Below are 24,975 nucleotides of genomic sequence, written 5' to 3' on the forward strand. Positions count from 1 at the left end.
TTGCCCAAATGAAATAACATCATGAGAAGGTTCAGAGTAGCAGCCGTGTTAGTCTGTATCCACAAGAAGAAAAGGAGTACTTGTGGCACCTTAGAGACTAACAAATTTATTTGAGCATAAGCTTTCCTGTTTAAGGTGCCACAAGTACTCCTTTTCTTTTTGCATCATGAGAAGTGTTCCTTCTCAGGAGGAAGCTGCGCTGAAGATGATGAAAGGAACATGTCTGAACATGCAGGATCTTCAGTTACTGGTAACAGCCAACAAGAATGGACTTTTATGTAGAAATCCATGATTAAATCGAGTCTTCCTGACTAGTGATTTAAATCAATGTGATTTAAATCAAATCCACCCTGATGCTCCAGCTACAATCCTTTTTGACTGCATTATGTTTCAAGAGTTTGTTCTTGGCATACCTTGTGAAGGCCAAAACAAGTTCAATACCAGAGATCCGCTAGTCCTTAATAGGTGAGACAAACTGGGATAGTTTGAAGAGCAGTTCCAATGTTGTTTTAAGGTCACTGCATGCCAAAGAATTTTGGAAGTGAGAGAAGCTGACTGTACCAGTAGAGCCAGGCATAGTGCAGAGAAGCACTGTGCAACTTCTTCTCACAGCTGTACAAAGCACTCCTAACCTGACTCTTAAACTTATATGTCTAGAGGTGAATGAGTGACAAAAGTATGTAACAGGTAAAATATAAACATACACATTTTCAGATCACACACTGATATGTGTGTGTGGATTTTAAACATTTAATCCAACAAAAGAGAAGGCATGAGAACACTTCAGTATAGTACAGTCTGAATCAAAATCTATTTAATATAGTTAGCAAATGCTAGAACAAAAATTAGTTGTCTTATCTTTATTTTATAAGCACAGAAACCCCACCATATGTATCAGCTGAATGTACAAGACAGAACAGGTTTTGGTTTTTTACAATGTACTGAAGATTATATCCCTCTTCTGTGGGAAACCTCAAGGTTCTGTCTTGGCAAAGTTATATGATTTAAAGGATGCTGGAAACAAAAATGAGTGAGAGTTTCCATTGTAATACTTTAAGTAAGTGAGCCACTTGAGCAGTGTCCAAAGAAATGTAAGATGTTATATTACTAGCTGTTTGAAAGTAAACATGGCGCAAAAGGTTTTCTGATCTTCTTATAATATTGACCCTGATCACAGTCACCATACTCTGTAAATGAGTTATTAGTACTCTATTTGCCAACTTCAAATTTCAGATACTGATCCAATGCTCGACGTTCTCCAGGGTCTCTTTATTTATCTGAATTACGGGAGCAGGATCCTGGTGATTTGGAGCCTGCTGCTGGAGTACTTAAGTTTTCTTGGTGTTAAGTGTGAGGCTGAGTTGGTTGTAGGCCTCGGAGAAAGTGTTGACTATTTTTTGAAGATCTTCTTACGAGTGGGCACACGGGGCACAGTTGTTGCACGTTGGAGTTTAAGGACTGATTTAGTGATAGTCTCTCTGTCACAGAGAGCTTACACTGGCAAAGAAATTCAACGCTGCCTTCAATGAGCCAGTGCAGTTTTCGGATGCTTGAGAAAAGAGGTCTTCGAAGATCATGACATCAAGAATCAAACCAAGCTTCTTGTGTACCAGGCCGTTGTTATTCCTGCTCTCTTGTACGGTGCCGTGACCTGGGTCACATACAATAGAAAAGCAAGGGGTGAATTTCAGGGCCCTTGGCCAGTGGAGTTAACAATTGTGACCAGAACAGTCCCTGTTGCAGAGAACAGGCCATTGCAGAACAGCTGCTGGTGGAGTTTTAGGGTTGACACAGGTCAGACAATGTCTACACTCGCACTGCATCAACCTCAGTAGGTTAACCAGGGCTCCACAATGTTCAGGGACACGTTACTGTGTCGTAACAGGGTGATTATGTCAGTTGCAGACAAATCTCAGTGCAGATACATGCATATATCCGTCAACAAAAGTCAACTTATGTCAACCTAACTTTGTAGAGTAGGCCAGGCCTTAAATTCTTAAGTACCTTTGACTTAAGAACCTAAGTCACTTAGGAGTTTTTGCAAGTTACCCTTTGTTTTATTCAATAAGATGATAAAATTGGATGAGCAACATTGAGAAATAACAGATAAAAACCTGCCTAGATTGAAGTCATTAGGAGTTTTGCCATTGCCTGCAATGTACCAGGATTTCATCCATCATGTATATTTCAGCCTCCTTACATGCAAAATCCTTATATTATACAGTGTCACTGGCAAGTCTAATAATGTATATTTTAGTATAGTTTTGCGAACAAAATTTTAAATCCAATTTTTCTTTAACTAGATATAGTAGACAATTTTTAAATATGATTTATTACATTAATCTTTAGCGTATTCCAACACACTTTAAGAATTGCTAGAATGGGATATGAATCAAAGAGATGACAACCTACCCCAGCAAAAAAATATACTGCAGTCTAAAGTAAATTTGCCAGAAGCATTTAATGTGTAAATTGAATGAACTGATTAAAAAAAATCTGGACTGATAACAGTACATATCAGTACATGACAGTAGCACTGATATTAATTAAGAAGAGAAATCTAATGGGTACAATAAAAAGAGTTTTGTTAGAAGAAAATAGCCAATCAGGTCTTAGCTACAATGCACATGATGCAGCAGAAGTAGAACTGTATTTCTGCATGCCCACAGCAGCGAGCAAACCACAAAGGGACTGATGCATCAGATTCCATTCTACAAATATTAACCATTTACCAGGGGTGGAGGGTGGGATAGGGGTTGTTTTAAAGAATTATTTTTTAAAGAAGAAGTGATAAACTGAAGACACGGGGGAGGGCGGGGGGGGGGGGGGGAGGAGAATGAGTTATAAAAGTAAAAAATGTTTGGCATTCATTTTTTTCCAGAAAACATATGGAAAAGATTTTAAAGGGGAATTCGGTTTCATACTGGGGAGTAGGTATCTTGGGAGATAAGTAATCTCTATTTGGGTCAGATGCCTGATTTTAAGAACAGATTAGCACTCTTAGATGCTTCTCAGAACCCATGTAGAACACAACATAAAAATAAAAATGCACATTGATTCAGCAATAACACTTCAGCTAGAAAAGAGGTCCTCAAATTATGGTCTGTGGAGTACTTGTTAGTAGTCCACAGAAAGTTGGTTGGTCCATGGTGGTGGCCTCTCTGCCTTATTTGAAACTGCTAAACAGCATTTATATAAAAATAAAACATTAAATAGTTTTTTAATATTACTTTTCCAGGTAAACAACTGCAAGAGTTCCTGCAGAGATGTTCTACAATCATAAATGGGAGCAGGCAGTCTGTGCAATTGTGAATGAGAGGGATGGTGATCCATGAGGCAACCTACATTTAAATAGGTCTACACTACAGAAATAGAAAAGGAGTACTTGTGGCACCTTAGAGACTAACCAATTTATTTGAGCATGAGCTTTCGTGAGCTACAGCTCACTTCATCAGATGTTGAAGTGAGCTGTAGCTCACGAAAGCTCATGCTCAAATAAATTGGTTAGTCTCTAAGGTGCCACAAGTACTCCTTTTCTTTTTGCGAATACAGACTAACACGGCTGTTCCTCTGAAACTACAGAAAAAGTTTGAGAACACCTTAGTTATATGTTAGCCAGAAGTCTGTTCCTTTCATCTAAAGATACAGATGGAAGAACCATTCATCTATGATTAAAGAAATTAAAGAAAGCCATTATCAAGTTATATTTTAAGATACCTGTTATAACTATGGAAAGATGAATAAAGCTGAAACTACTCTGCAGCTATAATACATCCTGTTAAATTTTCAGTCTTGAGGAGTCCACAGTCTGTTCATCAAATACCCTAGGAAAAGACTATCTTCAACTGGGTAAACCTCACACCTGGCACAAGTGCAATTCCATAGACTTTAATGAAGTTACATTCACACTAGCTGACTTCCAGTTTCAGTAAATAATTTATAAAGTGCTCCAGCCATGTCAAATTGAATATTAAAAGCAAGTTACTACACAACACAAAGGAGAAAAATACTTGATTGAATAAAACAAAAACAAAACAAAAAAGAAAGCGAGGAAAAGGATGGTCCTAGTGAAAAACAAAAATAATCCCCTCACCTTTAATAGCATATAGTTTAAAGATTATTTTTTGTGGGGAGAGTTGAATCGAATTAAATGTATTTTGGAAGATTTCTACACATTCGGACCACAGCAAAGTCAGGATCACCGACCAAAAAGAAGTCATGGTGGTGGGTGGTATGAGACTGTAAATATAGCTCCTATCAGAATGAGGCCCAAAAAGTCTTCACTACAGGCACGGCTGACACTGCTTAGGACTTTAAAAACCAACACTGCAAAATACATTAGTACTATAAGGAACTTGAAAAACTACAAAGTTTATTCACTGTAAGTAACCTGGATTTATACTGTAAATTCTCCCACCCACTAAACTTAGTGCATAACAACCTGGGTGGCCAACACCACCTTTCAACAGAACTTCTCTGGCCCTGACCCATACTAAGGATTGGCACAGTTCCCCAAACCCCTCAGCTTCCTTCTACCCCAGCTGTTTAGGCTTTGCCAAAACCAACAAAGTGCAAGATGCAGCCTGATGTGACTTGCAGTTCTTTATGAGCACACTGGAGACTGGCTTCTGAGCACTTTTTGCCCTAAGTGCTTGACATACTAAGTCTTTCAAACAAACCATTTTCCCCCAACTTCATTCTTTCTATTTTATTAATTATTCCGACATTAAACCTCCATAACTCCACTAATTGAGCTCTTCAAGGTAGTCTGTTTTGAAAGCTTATGTATTTATTTATTCCAGCAAGACTTCTTTAAGGGAACTACATGCTGACGTGGCTTGAGAATAGAATATTTTGGAAATTAATATACACATTTCACATATACACATACCACATATGTTGAGGTGATATTCAATAAATAAGTTGCACAACTATATAATAAATTGCATTTTATGCAATTTTGCCTCTCTCATCTGTGCTCTGCCCACTAATTCATCTCTGTTCTAAATCTCTGAGCAGTGTCAAAGAACCAACATGTCAAAAGAATAAAACAATCTGTGACAGAAAAAAATTTCTATTTTTACCCACCTCCCAAAATGTGGAACCCCTTCTCCAACTCTCTGCCCCCCCCACAAAAATGAACCCTGAGCCAAGCCTCAGGACAGTCAATATTCCATCCTATACTGGTGACCTTTTAAAAGTCAGATAAAAAAATGATTTTTCAGTTTCCCCATTGTCAACTGAGACATATAGTGATTGCTTCCAGGCATGATACAACCTAGGACCTTAAAACATATTAAGCAATATTACTGTGTATGAAAAAACTATTTTAGATAACTTATATATTTACAATTTTCCTCCAACGACTCCATACAGGTGAATTCATGATAACAAATGAAGTCTGACTCTTCAAGCAGATGGCTATGAAAGTATCAGTACTTTATTTTATCTGTAACATTTATAAAACAGTTACTCTTTAAAATATACAGTATGTGCAGTACAGAATGCATAATTTTATGATATTTTCAGAGCAGATTTTATTAGCATTTGTTTAGAATTACCTCTCTACATCATTCAGGAGCAACAAGGATATCCCATATTCATGCAGATTAAGCCTTTTACCACACCAAATTACATTATTTCCATAATTATTATTTGATATTCATTTTACAGTAACAACCAAAGTCCTCAATCAAATCAAGGCTCTTTTGTGCAACTTGATCAAACACTTTCAAGGACATGTTTGTTCCCTGTCTCAAAGAAATATTTATATCTATACAGACATCTATAGATTTGTGTATGCATATATGTTTGGCATTCCACACAGCATGGAATGACTTTGAATGAATGCCAGATATTACAAAACAAAATGATAGGATATCCACAAAGATTATTAATTAATTATTATTATTATTATATTAAGATAGGGCCCAAACTGAGCTATACACTTTTTGAGCACAGTGGTTGCCATGAAGAATCTACAAACTACAAAAATAAAGACAAATGAACAGGGAGTCCGCAGTGGGTGGGGGTGGAGAGGGAGGAGGAGATTACAACATGCAAACAAAGTATTCAGGCTGATGATAGGCATGCATCTTCACAATTACATGACTGTTGGTTTTTCTTCAACGTATAAGCACACTAAATTCCGCTCCCCAACATCCTCCCTTCACCCATTGAACCACCTCACCAACCCTGTACCTGAGAGCTCCAGCTTCAAATACAGCATCCTTAAATCCCCCACTCCTAATATATGAACCCCTCCCATCCTGATAGGCCACAATATGGCCCTATACCTTACTGAAAGTAAGTGAGCGGCATTTTTCAACAACATGCCACAAAATTCTTAAATTATGCACATTAAAGATCTTAGTCAATGTACAGACTCCCCTCATCTTCCATAGGCTTTAGATCATTTCCTAGAAGTTTCTAGTAGTAGCTTGGATGCTTAGAATTAGAAAGTTCCATACTTAACTGATTCATCTACTCCACAAGTTCCACCTTAACTAGAAAACTGTCCTTTTACTAGCATTCTCCCAATATTATTTCATCCCAATCAGGCGTCAATCTTTAAATTTGATCATTAAAACTTGCCTAATATTTTGAGTTTCTGATTAATTTGAACTCAGAAACATTAGGTTAGCCTATCCTGTGTCTAAATTAAGCCCTGGTCTACACTAGGACTTTAGGTCGAATTTAGCAGTGTTAAATCGATGCAAACCTGCACCCGTCCACACGATGAAGCCTTTTATTTCGACTTAAAGGGCTCTTAAAATCGATTTCCTTACTCCACCTCTGACAAGTGGATTAGCGCTTAAATCGGCCTTGCCGGCTCGAATTTGGGGTACTGTGGACACAATTCGACGGTATTGGCCTCCAGGAGCTATCCCAGAGTGCTCCATTGTGACCGCTCTGGACAGCACTCTCAACTCAGATGCACTGGCCAGGTAGACAGGAAAACAAGCGCGAACTTTTGAATCTCATTTCCTGTTTGACCAGCGTGGCAAGCTGCAGGTGACCATGCAGAGCTCATCAGCACAGGTGACCATGATGGAGTCCCAGAATCGCAAAAGAGCTCCAGCATGGACCGAACGGGAGGTATAGGATCTGATCGCTGTTTGGGGACAGGAATCCGTGCTATCAGAACTCTGTTCCAGTTTTCGAAATGCCAAAACCTTTGTCAAAATCTCCCAGGGCATGAAGGACAGAGGCCATAATAGGGACCCAAAGCAGTGCCGCATGAAACTGAAGGACCTGAGGCAAGCCTACCAGAAAACCAGAGAGGCGAACGGCCGCTCCGGGTCAGAGCCCCAAACATGCCGCTTCTATGATGAGCTGCATGCCATTTTAGGGGGTTCAGCCACCACTACCCCAGCCGTGTTGTTTCACTCCTTCAATGGAGATGGAGGCAACACGGAAACAGGTTTTGGGGATGAAGAAGAAGAAGAAGATGATGATGATGATGTTGTAGATAGCTCACAGCAAGCAAGCGGAGAAACCGGTTTTCCCGACAGCTAGGAACTGTTTCTCACCCTGGACCTGGAGCCAGTACCCCCTGAACCCACCCAAGGCTGCTTCCTGGACCCGGCAGGCGGAGAAGGGACCTCCGGTGAGTGTACCTTTTAAAATACTATGATTTAAAAGCAAGCATGTGAAAGGATTACTTTGCCCTGGCATTCGCGGCTCTCCTGGATGTACTCCCAAAGCCTTTGCAAAAGGTTTCTGGGGAGGGCAGCCTTATTGCGTCCTTCATGGTAGGACACTTTACCACTCCAGGCCAGTAACACATACTCGGGAATCATTGTACAACAAAGCATTGCAGTGTATGTTTGCTGGCGTTCAAACAACATCCGTTCTTTATCTCTCTGTGTTATCCTCAGAAGAGTGAGATATAATTCATGGTCACCTGGTTGAAATAGAGTGCTTTTCTTCAGGGGACACTCAGAGGAGCCCGTTCCTGCTGGGCTGTTTGCCTGTGGCTAAACAGAAATGTTCCCCGCTGTTAGCCACAGGGAGGTGGGAGGGTTGTAATGAAAGCACATGTGCTATGTATGTAATGTTAACAGCAAGGTATACCCTGAAAGAGTGTAGCCACTGTTTTATAAAATGTGTCTTTTTAAATACCGCTGTCTCTTTTTTTTTCTCCACCAGCTGCATGTGTTTCAATGATCACAGGATCTTCTCCTTCCCAGAGGCTAGTGAAGATTAGAAAAAAAAAAACCGCACTCGAGATGGAATGTTCTCCGAGCTCATGCTGTCCTCCCGCACTGACAGAGCACAGACAAATGCGTGGAGGCAAATAATGTCAGAGTGCAGGAAAGCACAAAATGACCAGGAGGAAAGGTGGCGTGCTGAAGAGAGTAAGTGGCGGGCTGAAAACAGGGCTGAAGCTCAAATGTGGTGGGATCGTGATGAGAGGAGGCAGGATTCAATGCTGAGGCTGCTGGAGGACCAAACCAGTATGCTCCAGTGTATGGTTGAGCTGCAGCAAAGGCAGCTGGAGCACAGACTGCCACTACAGCCCCTGTGTAACCAACCGCCCTCCTCCCCAAGTTTCATAGCCTCCACACCCAGATGCCCAAGAACGCGGTGGGGAGGGCACTGGCCAACCAGCCACTCCGCCACAGAGGATTGCCCAAAAAAAAGAAGGCTGTCATTCAATAAATTTTAAAGTTGTAAACTTTTAAAGTGCTGTGTGGCATTTTCCTTCCCTCCTCCACCACCCCTTCTGGGCTACCTTGGTAGTCATCCCCCTATTTGTGTGATGAATGAATAAAGGATGCATGAATGTGAAGCAACAATGACTTTATTGCCTCTGCAAGCGGTGATCGAAGGGAGGAGGAGAGGGTGGTTAGCTTACAGGGAAGTAGAGTGAACCAAGGGGCGGGGGGTTTCATCAAGGAGAAACAAACAGAAGTTCACACCGTAGCCTGGACAGTCATGAAACTGGTTTTCAAAGCTTCTCTGATGCGTACCGCGCCCTCCTGTGCTCTTCTAACCGCCCTGGTGTCTGGCTGCGCGTAACCAGCAGCCAGGCAATTTGCCTCAACCTCCCACCCCGCCATAAACGTCTCCCCCTTACTCTCACAGATATTGTGGAGCACACAGCAAGCAGTAATAACAGTGGGAATATTGACAGGTTTCAGAGGAACAGCCGTGTTAGTCTGTATTCGCAAAAAGAAAAGGAGTACTTGTGGCACCTTAGAGACTAACCAATTTATTTGAGCATGAGCTTTCGTGAGCTACAGCTCACTTCATCAGATGCATCACGGTATGCATCTGATGAAGTGAGCTGTAGCTCACGAAAGCTCATGCTCAAATAAATTGGTTAGTCTCTAAGGTGCCACAAGTACTCCTTTTCTTTTAGTGGGAATATTGGTTTCGCTGAGGTCTAAGCGAGTCAGTAAACTGCGCCAGCGCGCCTTTAAACGTCCAAATGCACATTCTACCACCATTCTGCACTTGCTCAGCCTGTAGTTGAACAGCTCCTGACTACTGTCCAGGCTGCCTGTGTACAGCTTCATGAGCCATGGCATTAAAGGGTAGGCTGGGTCCCCAAGGATACATATAGGCATTTCAACATCCCCAACAGTTATTTTCTGGTCTGGGAAGAAAGTCCCTTCCTGCAGCTTTTGAAACAGACCAGAGTTCCTGAAGATGCGAGCGTCATGTACCTTTCCCGGCCATCCCACGTTGATGTTGGTGAAACGTCCCTTGTGATCCACCAGAGCTTGCAGCACTATCGAAAAGTACCCCTTGCGGTTTATGTACTCGGCGGCTTGGTGCTCCGGTGCCAAGATAGGGATATGGGTTCCGTCTATGGCCCCACCACAGTTAGGGAATCCCATTGCAGCAAAGCCATCCACTATGACCTGCACATTTCCCAGGGTCACTACCCTTGATATCAGCAGATCTTTGATTGCGTGGGCTACTTGCATCACAGCAGCCGCAACAGTAGATTTGCCCTCTCCAAATTGATTCCCAACTGACCGGTAGCTGTCTGGCATTGCAAGCTTCCACAGGGCTATCGCCACTCGCTTCTCAACTGTGAGGGATGCTCTCATCTTGGTATTCATGCGCTTCAGGGCAGGGGAAAGCAAGTCACAAAGTTCCATGAAAGTGCCCTTACGCATGCGAAAGTTTCGCAGCCACTGGGAATCGTCCCAGACCTGCAACACTATGCGGTCCCACCGGTCTGCGCTTGTTTCCCGAGCCCAGAATCGGTGTTCCACAGCATGAACCTGCCCCATTAGCACCATGATGCATGCATTGGCAGGGCCCATGGTTTGAGAGAAATCTGTGTCCATGTCCTGATCACTCACGTGACCGCGCTGACGTCGTCTCCTCGCCCGGTATCGCTTTCCCAGGTTCTGGTGCTGCATATACTGCTGGATAATGCGTGTGGTGTTGAATGTGCTCCTAATTGCCAAAGTAAGCTGAGCGGCCTCCATGCTTGCCTTGGTATGGCGTCCACACAGAAAAAAGGCGCGGAACAATTGTCTGCCGTTGCTCTGACAGAGGGAGGGGCGACTGACGACATGGCTTACAGGGTTGGCCTCAGGGAGCTAAAATCAACAAAGGGGGTGGCTTTACATCAAGGAGTATTTCAGGCAGGACTGCACGGAGGGTTCCAATAAGAAATGGTGCACCTAAGTTATTGTTCTTATTGGAACAAGGAGGTTAGTCTGGCCTCTGATTGATACATGGCTAGATTTACCTCGCTGCACCTTCTCTGTGAGTGACTACAGTGTGACCTAGAGGAATGAGTCCCCTAGACAGGGGAGGGGGGGAAGCAAACGAGTACAAAACAAATCTGGTCTATTTCTTGTTTTGATCCACTCCATCTATCTTTTACATCTTTGGCTGGCAGCACACGGTGCAGAAGGACTGCATGCCATCCATATCTCATGGCTGCTCGGCAGAAGATGGTACAGTACGACTGCTAGCCATCCTCATCTCTTGCCTGCCCGGCAGAAGATGGTACAGTACGACTGTTAGCAATCCGTATCGCCTGCCTGCTCACCATAAGACGGTTCAATAGGACTGACTGCAGGACTAAAGAGAATGACCTGGTCAAGTCACTCCAAATTTAGTCCCTGCACCCATGTCTGCCCAGGCGCTCCCAGCCGACGTGGCCAGGAGCACCTCGGACACGACGATGACGGCTACCAGTCGTATTGCACCGTCTGCTGCCACAAGGCAAGGGGTTGCTGCTTCTGTGTAGCAATGCCGTACCACATCTGCCAGCACCCAGGAGACATACGGTGATGGTTACCTGAGCGGGCTCCATGCTTGCCGTGGTATGGCGTCTGCACAGGTAACTCAGGCAAAAAGGCGCGAAATGATTGTCTGCCCTTGCTTTCACGGAGGGAGGGAGGGAACGGGGGCCTGACGATATGTACCCAGAACCACCCGCGACAATGTTTTAGCCCCATCAGGCATTGGGATCTCAACCCAGAATTCCAATGGGCAGCGGAGACTGCGGGAACTGTGGGATAGCTACTCACAGTGCAACGCTCCGCAAGTCGACTCTAGCCTCGGTACTGTGGAAGCACTCCGCCGAGTTAATGCACTTAGAGCATTTTCTGTGGGGACACACACACTCGAATATATAAAACCGATTTCTAAAAAACCGACTTCTATAAATTCGACCTTATTCCATAGTGTAGACATACCCTAAGACTTTCCTAGCACTTGCATCAACAGAGCTGTCTTTAACTTTTCACTGTTACTCTGACAGGTATAACTGTTAAGGGTCAAATGAAAACTCATTCAGCAAGAGCTGCATCAGTGATAGTAACAGGCTTTCATTCATTCTGTTACTAAGATTCCAATAATATAACAGGATCAGTTATGGAAGACACAGACTCATGGGAGCTTCAGCACTGAATACTGTCTCAATGATGCTTGTTATGAAAATGGTGTTAATAGCCCGACACTGGGAGTCTCAGAAGCTAAGGGATCACTGACCCTATGGAAGAAAATGGGTGTGCTAAATGCTCAACTGAAGCACTTAGTGTAGTAAAAATTGCTGCAGTCAAAAGAAGGGGCTTGATGGCTGGAGCCACCTGACAAGATCCTACGGCCCCCAGGGGACAGTGGAGCTAATGGTTTTTTTTAACATTTTAAACCCAGGACCTGGAAAAATATTCTGTGGGAGCTCACAGGAGAGTCTGACTTTTCCTGTAAGTCTGTTTGGGTCTCTGGAGAAGGAAAAAAGCAGAAAACTAACTCTGACAGGGCAAAGATCCTATCCCAAAGGCTTCTGCAAACAAGAGTTGTTTGGATACAGTTTTGTTCCTATCACTGTCCAGGGAAACAGGACACACACAGATTATATATATACATACACACACACACACACGTGCATGTACAAACACACCGTACATAAATGAATTACACTAAGAAAATACCCTGACTCCTTGTCACTGATTTCTCATCCAAACAGAAACCACCCTGCAACACACTGAATTTCATCTTCCACTTGCCCAAAGGAAGTAACACTCCTTTAAAACAGTTCAAATTTGTGTTATCTTGATTGCATTCATATAGGGCTGTTGGCCTATTTTTCCAGCCCAGGAAGGATGAATGGCAGGCCTAAAAGTTTGATCATGCCCTTCTTTCAAGGTACAGTTTATTCTTCAAACACAATAAAACAGTTCAATATAAGTTCCATAAGTACACCTGGCCTTTTCCCCAACCCAGGTCTCAGTTCCTGTGGTAACTGAACCTCTGACCCAGTTACAGTCTCCTGAGGGCACCCCAATTAGGTATTAGACCTCTAGCCATCACCTTTCTCTGTCCCCCAACTCTCTTCCCCAAGATTTAGGCTATTCTGCAATTCACTGTGATAATGTCAGCAGGCTGGTCTTTAGTTCAGCACTTGCCATCCTGTCCTCCCACAGGAAATGACAGGGTTAACTAGTAAACAGCCAGTATTCATAAAGCAAACTATTACCTATTCAGAAAGAAAGCATTACAGTGAAAACAGGTCATAATGCAACAAATAAGCTTACATGCATCCTTACCAGGTATCATCATCTCCAACATGAGAACTTGGTAGCTTTCAAAGTACTTTAAATATGGTAGCTAGTGATCAAATTTAGACCAACTTTAGCTAGAAATAGTTTTATTCTCTAATCACTTTTTATTAGTTAGAAGAAAAACATAATGGATCATATTTTATTTAATACCACAGAAAAAGAAAACATGTTGTTCTAAAAACACATGGCATCAAAATTTCAGAAGAATATTTATTCAGTGGTTATCCTGGAATTTCTTAGAGGGAAAGGAAAGGCATTTCTCCTGGCCTCTCTCATTTCAGTGTAAAATAAACTCCAAATCTAACCAAAGGTACATTTTTTTTACTTTGAATATATGCACACATTTTGAATGAAGAACATGTAGTAATATCTTACCTGGCATGACCATCGTTTGTTGAATATTTGTGTCTGTACTTAAACATAAGCGACCACCTTTGGCCAATCTATCACAGAGCAAGGTGATGTGTTTCTTCAGCCTGCTAGTATCTTTGGGTATACTCAACTGACTGGTGAGAGTCAGGGCCTGTTCTTTAGAGCTCTTGGACAGACATGTTCTCAGCAAGTGAGAGATGGCAGCATCCACGCTTTCTTCCCAACCCTGGATGAAGGTAAACGAAACTAGATAAAATGAAATGTAAAATCCTCCTCCTGATTTTAAACATACTGACAAATAAATAAAACTCAAAATGATAAAGAAAAAAGTTTTAGACAATACTAATACATAAAATAGAGTTTTTGGTTTAATGAACTGCCATGAAAACAGAATTTTCAAAGTTTGTGGAAATAAAAAAATAACTAGTAAAACTGATAAAAATGAAATTTATCTCAAACACTAAAACTAAATGGGGTCAGAAAGAGAAATAGTTCAAATCAGAGACAAATATCATCTGCACAGGAAAATTATGAGAAGGATGGTCAAACTGAATATTCATTAAATTATAAAAATCAGAATTTACTGTAAGCAAAACTTAGAAACAGATCTAGAAGAAATTATATGTAAACACAAATGTTACAATATTTACCAAAAAAATTGGAGAGGGCAGAGCTGTGTTCACCCTATTATTTTGCTTTTGGAATTACCAGCTAATATTCCACAAATTTAGGAGGAAACGGTTATGTAATTTATATTTGTAAATAGCAGGAACAACATGGTGAGCGGGAAAGTATATTCATAGCTATCCCATGGTCCTCCCATGGTCCTCCCCTCCAAGGAAAATTCATTTAATTCTTTAGTGTTGAAGTTTATAAAGCACATTGCCTAAATTACTTTGGAGCAAATTCTGCCCTGACTTGTACCCAAATAATCCTATGTACAGTGGATTGCATGAGTAAAACTAAGGGCTGAATTTGTTTCGAAACCACACCAGGGTTTTCTGAACCTGATTTCTTTTGCATGAACAGCGAAAAAAATAATGATTTCTTTGACTAAAAATATTACGAGGGGAGAATGTGCAACCACTGATATAGCTTCTTAGAAATTAAATAAAATATTAGAGCTTTCATCTCATCATGAAAATCTATTCTATAAAACTCTTCCATCTCTGACCCACATATTGGGCACTGAAATCTAATCACTGTTGGGATAGAAAAAGCACTAAAGCCAGCCCCTCCAGAGATGCTACAAAACATGACAAATTATAGAACAAAATGTTATACATTTTGAGGATTCACTAGAAGAGACAGATGTCCATATTTATATTCTTGTCAAGTGTGCATCTTTCTCTACATCACCAAAGTTTCTAAATTTTAGACTGGTTCAATGAAAATCTTGGAAAGGTCCTAAGCATATCACCCGCCTCTTCTGAGCCCAAGCATTAACAACTGGGGTAAGGGCCAGAACCTGAACTGGTGTCAATTTATAGCAACTGAGTATCGGGTCCAGTATTTCCATCCAAATAAGTTATAGAAACACAAAAAAGAATCACTTAAATAAGAAAACCAAAACACAAACCAGCTAAACTCAGGAAATTAAAAGTGGCTAGCATTCTGTCCTTAGCTCACACAGGTATGTTTTATTTTGTCTCACAGCCTTAATAATTTATAAATCTAGTTTTTGTATTTAATTTCCATGTAAACCTGGTGTTTCAATAGACCATAAAACCACTCTTTCCAATTCAAGGATTGTTGACCTAATAAGTCAAGTCAACTGCAAAAGAGCCTTTATGATTGGCAAAGGAATATGAAAACTACCTCTAAATGAAATGTCTCTACGGAATTGTTTTTCAGGTGTCTTTGTTCAATTAAGAGTTAATTGTCTTGAATAATACAGTATTTGTTAGCAACTTTTATAACTGAAAGAGCATGGAGGACTAAGGAAGTGGGAACACACCACCATGTATGGGCTGAAAAACAATTGAGGTCTGAAAGGGAAAAGTGTGCAATACTACTATTTATAATTACCCCCACAGAAAGGTCTGATTCAACACTCAGGCTCATAACACAGAACTCTGATTTTTTAAATAACCTATATGTTTGAGAGCTCACAGCAAACACTTATGTTAGGCAGGTCAGATGTGGGCAGTCTATTATCCTCCAGAAAACATTGCCAGATCTGCAACTTTCCCACAGTTGTTACAGCAGAATCACAAAGGCAGCATTGTTGAGAGGCCTAGGCACAGCACACAAGTTCTTCCTATCATCATCTGAAACAGGCATATCAGGAAGACCCAATTTATTGAATATAATTTGTTCCAGACTTGCTGGAACAAACAATGCTACCAAGCGTCCTCTGATTTCATAGATTCATAGATTCATAGATATTTAGGCCAGAAGGGACCATTATGATCATCTAGTCTGACCTCCTGCACAATGCAGGCCACAGAATTTCACCCACCACTCCTAAAAAAGACCTCACATCTATATCTGTGCTATTGAAGTCCCCAAATTGTAGTTTGAAGACCTCAAGGAGCAGAGAATCCTCCAGCAAGTGACCCGTGCCCCATGCTACAGAGGAAGGCGAAAAACCTCCAGGGCCTTCCAATCTGCCCTGGAGGAAAATTCCTTCCCGACCCCAAATATGGCGATCAGCTAAACCCTGAGCATATGGGCAAGATTCATCAGCCAGATACTACAGAAAATTCCTTCCCGGGTAACTTGGATCTTACCCCATCTAAAAACCCATCACAGGCCATTGGGCCTATTTACCATGAATATTTAATTACCAAAACCATGTTATCCCATCATACCATCTCCTCCATAAACTTATCGAGTTTAATCTTAAAGCAAGATAGATCTTTTGTCCCCACTACTTCCCTCGGAAGGCTATTCCAAAACTTCACTCCTCTGATGGTTAGAAACCTTCGTCTAATTTCTAATCTAAATTTCCTAGTGGCCAGTTTATATCCATTTGTTCTTGTGTCCACATTGGTACTGAGTTTAAATAATTCCTCTCCCTCTCTGGTATTTATCCCTCTGATATATTTATAGAGAGCAATCATATCTCCCCTCAACCTTCTTTTAGTTAGGCTAAACAAGCCAAGCTCCCTGAGTCTCCTTTCATAAGACAAGTTTTCCATTCCTCGGATCATCCTAGTAGCCCTTCTCTGTACCTGTTCCAGTTTGAATTCATCCTTCTTAAACATGGGAGACCAGAACTGCACACAGTATTCCAGGTGAGGTCTCACCAGTGCCTTATATAATGGTACTAAAACCTCCTTATCCCTACTGGAAATACCTCTCCTGATGCATCCCAAGATGACATTAGCTTTTTTCACAGCCATATCACATTGGCAGCTCATAGTCATCCTATGATCAACCAATACTCCAAGGTCCTTTTCCTCCTCCGTTACTTCTAGTTGATGCGTCCCTAGCTTATAACTAAAATTCTTGTTATTAATCCCTAAATGCATGACCTTACACTTCTCACTATTAAATTTCATCCTATTCCTATTACTCCAGTTTACAAGGTCATCCAGATCCTCCTGTAGGGTATCCCTGTCCTTCTCTAAATTAGCAATACCTCCCAGCTTTGTATCATCTGCAAACTTTATTAGCACATTCCCACTTTTTGTGCCCAGGTCAGTAATAAAAAGATTAAATAAGATTGGTCCCAAAACCGATCCTTGAGGAACTCCACTGGTAACCTCCCTCCAACTTGACAGTTCACCTTTCAGTAGGACCCGTTGTAGTCTCCCCTTTAACCAATTCCCTATCCACCTTTCAATTTTCCTATTGATGCCCATCTTATCCAATTTAACTAATAATTCCCCATGTGGCACAGTATCAAACGCCTTACTAAAATCTAAGTAAATTAGATCCACTGCGTTTCCTTTATCTAAAAAATCTGTTACTCTCTCAAAGAAGGAGATCAGGTTGGTTTGGCACGATCTACCTTTTGTAAAACCATGTTGTAATTTGTCCCATTTACCATTGACTTCAATGTCCTTAACTACCTTCTCCTTCAAAATTTTTTCCAAGACCTTGCATACTACAGATGTCAAACTAACAGGCCTATAATTACTTGGATCACTTTTTTTCCCTTTCTTAAAAATAGGAACTATGTTAGCAATTCTCCAATCATACGGTACAACCCCTGAGTTTACAGATTCATTAAAAATTCTTGCTAATGGGCTTGCAATTTCTTGTGCCAATTCTTTTAATATTCTTGGATGAAGATTATCTGGGCCCCCCGATTTAGTCCCATTAAGCTGTTTGAGTTTCGCTTCTACCTCAGATATGGTGATGTCTACCTCCATATCCTCATTCCCATTTATCATGCTACCATTATCCCTAAGATCCTCTTTAGTCTTATTAAAGACTGAGGCAAAGTATTTGTTTAGATATTGGGCCATGCCTAGATTATCCTTGACCTCCACTCCATCCTCAGTTTTTAGCGGTCCCACTTCTTCTTTCTTTGTTTTCTTCCTATTTATATGACTATAGAACCTTTTACTATTGGTTTTAATTCCCTTTGCAAGGTCCAACTCTACTTGACTTTTAGCCTGTCTCACTTTATCCCTACATATTCTGACCTCAATAAGGTAGCTTTCCTTACTGATCCCTCCCTTCTTCCACTCCCTATATGCTTTCTGCTTTTTCTTAATTACCTCTCTAAGATGCTTGCTCATCCAGCTTGGTCTACAACTCCTGCCTATGAATTTTTTCCCCTTTCTTGGGATGCAGGCTTCCGATAGCTTCTGCAGCTTTAATTTAAAATAATCCCAGGCCTCCTCTACCTTTAAACCCATAAATTCTTCAGTCCAATCCACTTCCCTAACTAATTTCCTTAATTTTTGAAAGTCAGCCCTTTTGAAATCAAAAACCCTAGTTGCAGATTTATTTTTGTTAATCCTTCCATTCAGTTTGAACTGAATTAGCTCATGATCACTTGAGCCAAGATTATCCCCTACAACCATTTCCTCTATGAGGTCCTCATTACTCACCAAGACCAAATCTAAAATGGCATCCCCTCTAGTCGGTTCAGCAACTACTTGCTGAAGGAATCCATCAGCTATCGCATCTAGGAAAATCTGAGCCCTATTATTATTACTAGCACTCGTCCTCCAGTCTATATCTGGGAAGTTAAAGTCTCCCATGATCACACAGTTTCCATTAGTATTTACTTTATTAAAAACATTAAAAAGGGCTCTATCCATATCCAAATTAGATCCCGGCGGTCTATAGCACACCCCAAGCACTATCCCAGGGGAGGCTCTAATAGTTTTCTTCCCCAATTTAATTGTTGCCCAGACAGACTCGGTCATATCCATTTCATTGCTTCTTATTTCTTTACATTCTATCTCATCATTGATATACAGTGCTACTCCACCACCTTTACCTTTATTTCGGTCTTTCCTAAACAGCACATACCTTTCAATACCTGTAGCCCAGTCATGACTACTATTCCACCAGGTCTCTGTTATACCTATAATATCTGGTTTCACTTCCTGCACCAGTAACTCTAGTTCCTCCATTTTATTACCTAGGCTCCTTGCATTGGTGTACAAACATCTTAATTTTTGCTGTTTGGCCTCACTCACATTCTGTACCCTATTAGGCACGGTTATTTTACTACCAGTATAACCTATTAGACTTGTATCTACACTGCCCTTCCTCCTACCTACAGCTGTATCCACTCTTACTTCATTTTCTTTCCACTCTATGCTAAATTCTGGCGTGGAGATTACCTGGACATCTCCCAACCATCTCCCCCAAATTCCTAGTTTAAAGCTCTCTTAATCAGTTGTGCCAACCTCCATCCTAGAAGTCTATTTCCTTCCCTACTCAGATGAAGTCCATCCCGAGAGAACTGTCCTCTATCCATGAATGCCTCCCAATGACCATACATCCCAAAGCCCTCCTTATAGCACCACTGCCTAAGCCATCTATTGATAGTCATAATCTTGTCACACCTTTGTTGCCCTTCTCTAGGAACAGGCAGAATCCCACTAAAGATCACCTGAGCCTCAATTTCCTTAAGCGTCCTCCCCAACCTAGCATAGTCTCCCTTAATACTTTCCAGCGAGAATCTAGCCGTATCATTTGTTCCCACATGAAGGATAATTAGGGGATTCTTTCCCGCTCCCTTTAGAATCCTTTTCAACCTCAGGTCTACATCCCGTATCTTAGCACCTGGAAGACAGCACACCCTCCTATTTTCTGGATCAGCTCTGGTTACAGGCCTATCTATTCTTCTCAGTAAAGAGTCCCCAATCACATAGACCTGCCTTTTCCTAGTGACGGTGCTATTCTCCAGTCTATCCCCTGTTCCCTCTGGCTGCAAGTTCTTTCCATTCCCATTCTCCCTTGTAATCCTTTTTAACCCATCCTGTATCCTCCTAGGGCTCATATTTGGTGTAATCTCCATTAACTCTTCCCCTTTTCCTATAGGACTAACCGCTCTTCTCTTCTTCCTTGCCCTGTCACCTTCAGTGACTACCTGCTGAGCCCCTTCGTCATTTTCCAACTCTGCAAACCTATTCTGAAGCTCTATTTCTCCTTCACTAACCCGTCTTTTCCTCTGCCTAGTTCTTTTAGTCACATGCTTCCACTGACCACTTTCCTCACCCAGTCTCCCCTCAGAATTCCCTAGTCCTGCTTCCATCTGCAAGTCTGAGCTTTTCCCTTCAGATACCTCATGTCTTTGCTCCATAATCTGCTCAAACCCCTTCCTAAACTCTACCAGACTTTCCACCTGCATCTCCAAACCTCTGATCTTTTCCTCCATCAGCTCTATCAGACGGCATTTCATGCAGACAAAACTCTTACCAGGTGCCCCCTCCAGGATCATGTACATACCACAGCTTCCACATCCAGTCATCTTCATTGTGTCATCTGCTACATGGGTCACTCCCACTGCCACCTCTGAATCTGTCATAGCCTTTCCACCTAAATCCTGTTAATCAGGGAAACACAAACCACACCCAAACACCACCACCCACAACAAAAACAAACCCCACACAAGCACCACAAGATAAACTCCCCTTTCAAACTCCCCTGTTTACAGCTCTGTTTGCTAGCTCCTGTGCCGCTGCAGCTGTCTGTGCCGCTGCCTGACTGGCTGCTGCCTTTATAGGACCCCTAGTCAGTGAAGCCCCGCCCCCTAATCAGGGCTCAGCTTCTCTCCCAGCACAAAGCCCCTACAAGCCTCTACACATACAGATACTACCAATACAAAACCAAACAAACACAAATACCTTCTCCTCCAACAGAACTCCCACTCAAACTCCCCTGTTTACAGCTCTGTTTGCTAGCTCCTGTGCCGCTGCAGCTGTCTGTGCCGCTGCCTGACTGGCTGCTGCCTTTACAGGACCCCTAGTCAGTGAAGCCCCGCCCCCTAATCAGGGCTCAGCTTCTCTCCCAGCACAAAGCCCCTACAAGCCTCTACACATACAGATACTACCAATACAAAACCAAACAAACACAAATACCTTCTCCTCCAACAGAACTCCCACTCAAACTCCCCTGTTTACAGCTCTGTTTGCTAGCTCCTGTGCCGCTGCAGCTGTCTGTGCCGCTGCCTGACTGGCTGATTTGTAGCCAACAGGGAAAGGTTTGTCTCCATCCTTTTGCTTCTGCGCCCAGATATAATGATACGCTCACTTGGAAAATAGGTAAAATAGCGTTTTAATACTTTTTAGCCAAATCGGAGATACAAATCTAGAATTTGGAGATTTAACCTGGATCTGTGATAATATGCAAGACTGTGAGCCCATAAATCAACTTGATTATCATACTCATTGTAAGGAGAGTGATCACTTTAGATAAGCTATTACCAGCAGGAGAGTGGGGTGGGAGGAGGTATTGTTTCATGGTCTCTGTGTATATAATGTCTTTTGCAGTTTCCACAGTATGCATCCGATGAAGTGAGCTGTAGCTCACGAAAGCTTATGTTCAAATAAATTGGTTAGTCTCTCAAGTGCCATAAGTACTCCTTTTCTTTTTGCGAATACAGACTAACACGGCTGTTACTCTGAAACCTGTCATCAGTATATGTTATTATACATCTCACAGCCCCCAAATAAACCATCAGGTGATTTCTATGTGTGAAAGTTAATGAACTGTGGATCTGGTTTTTGGCATGGGGGTGGATCTTAGATGCATAACCTTTGGATGACATCAAGGCCTTCCCACTCTCTTAACGTGGTGGAAGATCTAAAATGATGTTCTCTCTTAGGTAGATGATTATCCTCCTGTATTCCAAAAGGATAGGAAATAAAACAGAATCCCCTATGAACAGGAGCCTGGACTAGCTAGTGAGACATTTCAAACCTCTGTTGTCCGTGATCATCAACGTTCAAACACTCCTAGATGCCTCCTGCCTCTATATATATTACTCACAGATCACTCTAATGTATGAAGTGCTAAGGGAGGAAGTTAGGTAGCTGTTGTGCTGGAGTTGCAGTGTAGAAACTGTTCACCTACATCATACAGAGTTTCTATATGGACCAAGACTGACATTTATGAAAGCACCTTACTTTCAAAGCTGGTAAATTGGCCTAACTTTCAAAAGCACTTAGCACCCAACAGCTCCTGTTGAGTTTAATGAGGGAGAATTTCTGGCACATGGAAGTGAGAAGCATGGCTGTGCCCCAGAGTTTCCCCAGCAATAGGGCTGAACTGCCTCCTGCATCCACACAGAAAAGATCCAGCTGATAAGTGACAGACTGAAGGAGATATGATGATCCAGCTGTCTCATATGACTTTTATAAAAAAAACTCCTAATAAAGATACTTTATTTACTATCCATCCTACATACATTTAACATGAAAATTAAAAGAACCTATATGTGTTGCTTTTTAATTGCTAATCTTAAAGGTGGTTATCAAAAAAATGGCTAACTGGATCTAAGAGTTTCAGCTGAGTTTATGCAGACAACCATAAGTAAACAGTAACAAACCACCCATCCCATACTATTTAATGCTATATTTAACTATTTGATTTTATCAGTGCTCCACACGGGAGCTAAAGGTTTCAACTTTATTAACACCATTCAGACTATCCTAATCAGCATCAACACAGCCAAGCTGAGCCCACAGTTACTAATGATCTCCTTTAGAGGCAGAGTCTGTTTTAACTGATCATTTAAAATAGCAGTTGCTCAAACCAAAGACTTTCAGGCACAGGATGCAAGACAATCTTAAAGAAAAATTTTAATGGTGGACAATCAGATTGATACAGCAGATTACAAGAGATAGCTAAAAACCTCCCAGAAATACAATACTTCCTTTTATTTCGTTACCTGGTACCTGGACCACAAGCAATACAGCTTTGTACACATACATATACTATTAAGCACTTTGCACTACATCCCCACTGAAAGGACACAAATCATGACACTGAATACACACCAGTAAAATACTATAGGTTTTGGCTAGATTTTTGCTCCTGGAAGGCAAAAATTGTAATGATGCAAAATATGTAGAAATTTACTTTCCAGACAACAGTTTTCAAGTTTTTAAAGGAAACAATATATGCAAGTCTAAAATGAATACAACCATAAGACATTAAGGCGCTTTAAACTCTGTTGATATCAATAGAACAAAAGTAATAAAGCTTAGCCCTACAAACATCCCAAAGGCTCTGTTTTGACTAAAAGCTACCCACATTTGTATACAGAAGGTCACCAAAATGGTTAGACACTCAGGATAAAGTTTTCGAGAGTGTCTAAGTGATCTAAGAACCTAAGTCCTGTTTTCAAAAGTCTTTTCAGTGTTGCAATCCCGAGTGCCACAAAGACTATACAGCTTTAAATATCTGGGATTAAATTATTTTTGAAAATGAGATGTAGGCACTTTTGAAAATTTTTACCCAGCTAATTTAGTGGCTGAAAGAAAGGAAAAAAGAGGTATTTGCCCTATTTGTGGATGAAGTATATTTTAGAATGCCTGGCACAATGCATTGTATTATTCAGTTCAAAGTACACAATTCATCTTCTTTGACCACAGAAATTATTTGAAATTTTGAAAGTTAATTGCATCCAAAGTTTTCTTGGTCTGGAACATACAACCTACCCATAAAAATATATCATTAAAACCTTCGGACATACATTGGTATGTGAGAATCTTACTATTGCATATTCTTTCAGTTCATAATTTGAGCCACCCTCATTTCTCTATCAGGATTACACTTGCCACTCTCAGATTTGTCAGAACCTTTGATAAGGGCAAAAGCATCTGGTGACATGGGCCTGAAGAGGCAATATTCATACCATTCCTCTCCAATGTGAAGGAGACGGATGCCAGGTGACATTTTGGTAAGCCTCAAGCCTCAGACATATGGGCACCACACAAAGTAAAGGATACATTTTTAAAAAAAAAAATAACCCTATATTTATTTAGTTATTTCAAGAAAGATACGCAATAATAAAATTACATTCCCATCCTCAGGTATGCCCCAGTCTTGCAGTTGCCTCTTTCCTTTGAACCAGAAACTCCTAAGGCCCATTTACAGAGCCACATCCTACATTTCTAATGTTTAAACCCAGTATTATTTTCTTTATAGAAAGGAGCTACCATCAACAGCACTGATACTAGAGGCCTCAGTTCAGCAAAACACTTGAGCACTGCACCTGCATAACTTCATTCACTTTGAGCTTCAGAGTTAATTGGGACTTAAGTATGTGCTTAAGTGCTTTGCTGAACAGCGATGGACATATTAATGGTAGACCTGGTCATTAGACCTCTCTCAGATGAAGAAAGTGTTCCATAAGTACAATAAAGTGGTGTGCATGAAGCATGTTAGCTCTCCATTTGGAGACTGTGACCTATGGAAAGAGTGCAGAAAATCTTTTGGTCCCCAGTTCAGTGAAGCACAGGAGATTCACAGGGTGTCCAAAGCTAAAACCAGGGAAATTGCATTTTTATTTTTTGTGCTGTGAAGCTAGAAACTTTGGCTAGTTTAATTATTTTTTTAAATAAAAATGCAACACATAACCACTGACCAGTCTTAAAAGACAATCATTTGTATTCATAATTATAGTCAGATCAGACTTTATTACAGTAAATATCAGTTTAAAATATTAACTGTGGTTATTTTTGCTATCTTTTAACATAGATAATAATCAAGGTGACTCAATTTTGGCCAACTGTTACAATTTTCCCCTCACAGAAAATAATAGCAAGGATTTCCTGTTTGAATGAAAGCTGTTTGCTCTCCACTGCATTTTGTAGTGTTTTTAATATAGCATGAAAACTATTTGACAGGTCAATGGAATTAAGCATTGTACAATTCAATACTAAATTGATTAAAAGGCTTCCTTGAATCTCCCTTCTAACTAGATAAAAGTGGAACATAAAGCAACAAAAAGTAAACATGTAAATGCCAAGTGAAGAAAATTCATTATTTAGCTTGCAGATTATAGCAGTGATATTTTAAGAGCCAAAAATTAGAAATGAAGACAAATGAGCTAATGATTTGCTCTGGAAGAAAACACCACATTATTCTGCATTCCCCTACTCTTGTGATAGCGTAACACTGAAAGAAGAATACAAAC

General features: G+C 41.1%; 1 protein-coding gene across 9 annotated transcripts in view; it reads right to left on the minus strand.

Moving 5' to 3' along the window:
• BBS9 (Bardet-Biedl syndrome 9) overlaps nucleotides 1-24,975 on the minus strand; it is a 455,972-nt gene that overhangs the window by 193,948 nt on the left and 237,049 nt on the right. For all 9 annotated transcript variants that reach the window (XM_048839046.2, XM_048839045.2, XM_048839047.2 and 6 more), the window contains one exon: nucleotides 13,419-13,641. In XM_048839046.2, coding sequence (XP_048695003.1) covers nucleotides 13,419-13,641 — 223 coding nt within the window. The remainder of the gene's footprint in view (nucleotides 1-13,418; nucleotides 13,642-24,975) is intronic.

Source organism: Caretta caretta, chromosome 2 (genome assembly GCF_965140235.1).
Source record: "Caretta caretta isolate rCarCar2 chromosome 2, rCarCar1.hap1, whole genome shotgun sequence".
Classification (NCBI taxonomy): Eukaryota; Metazoa; Chordata; order Testudines; family Cheloniidae; genus Caretta; species Caretta caretta.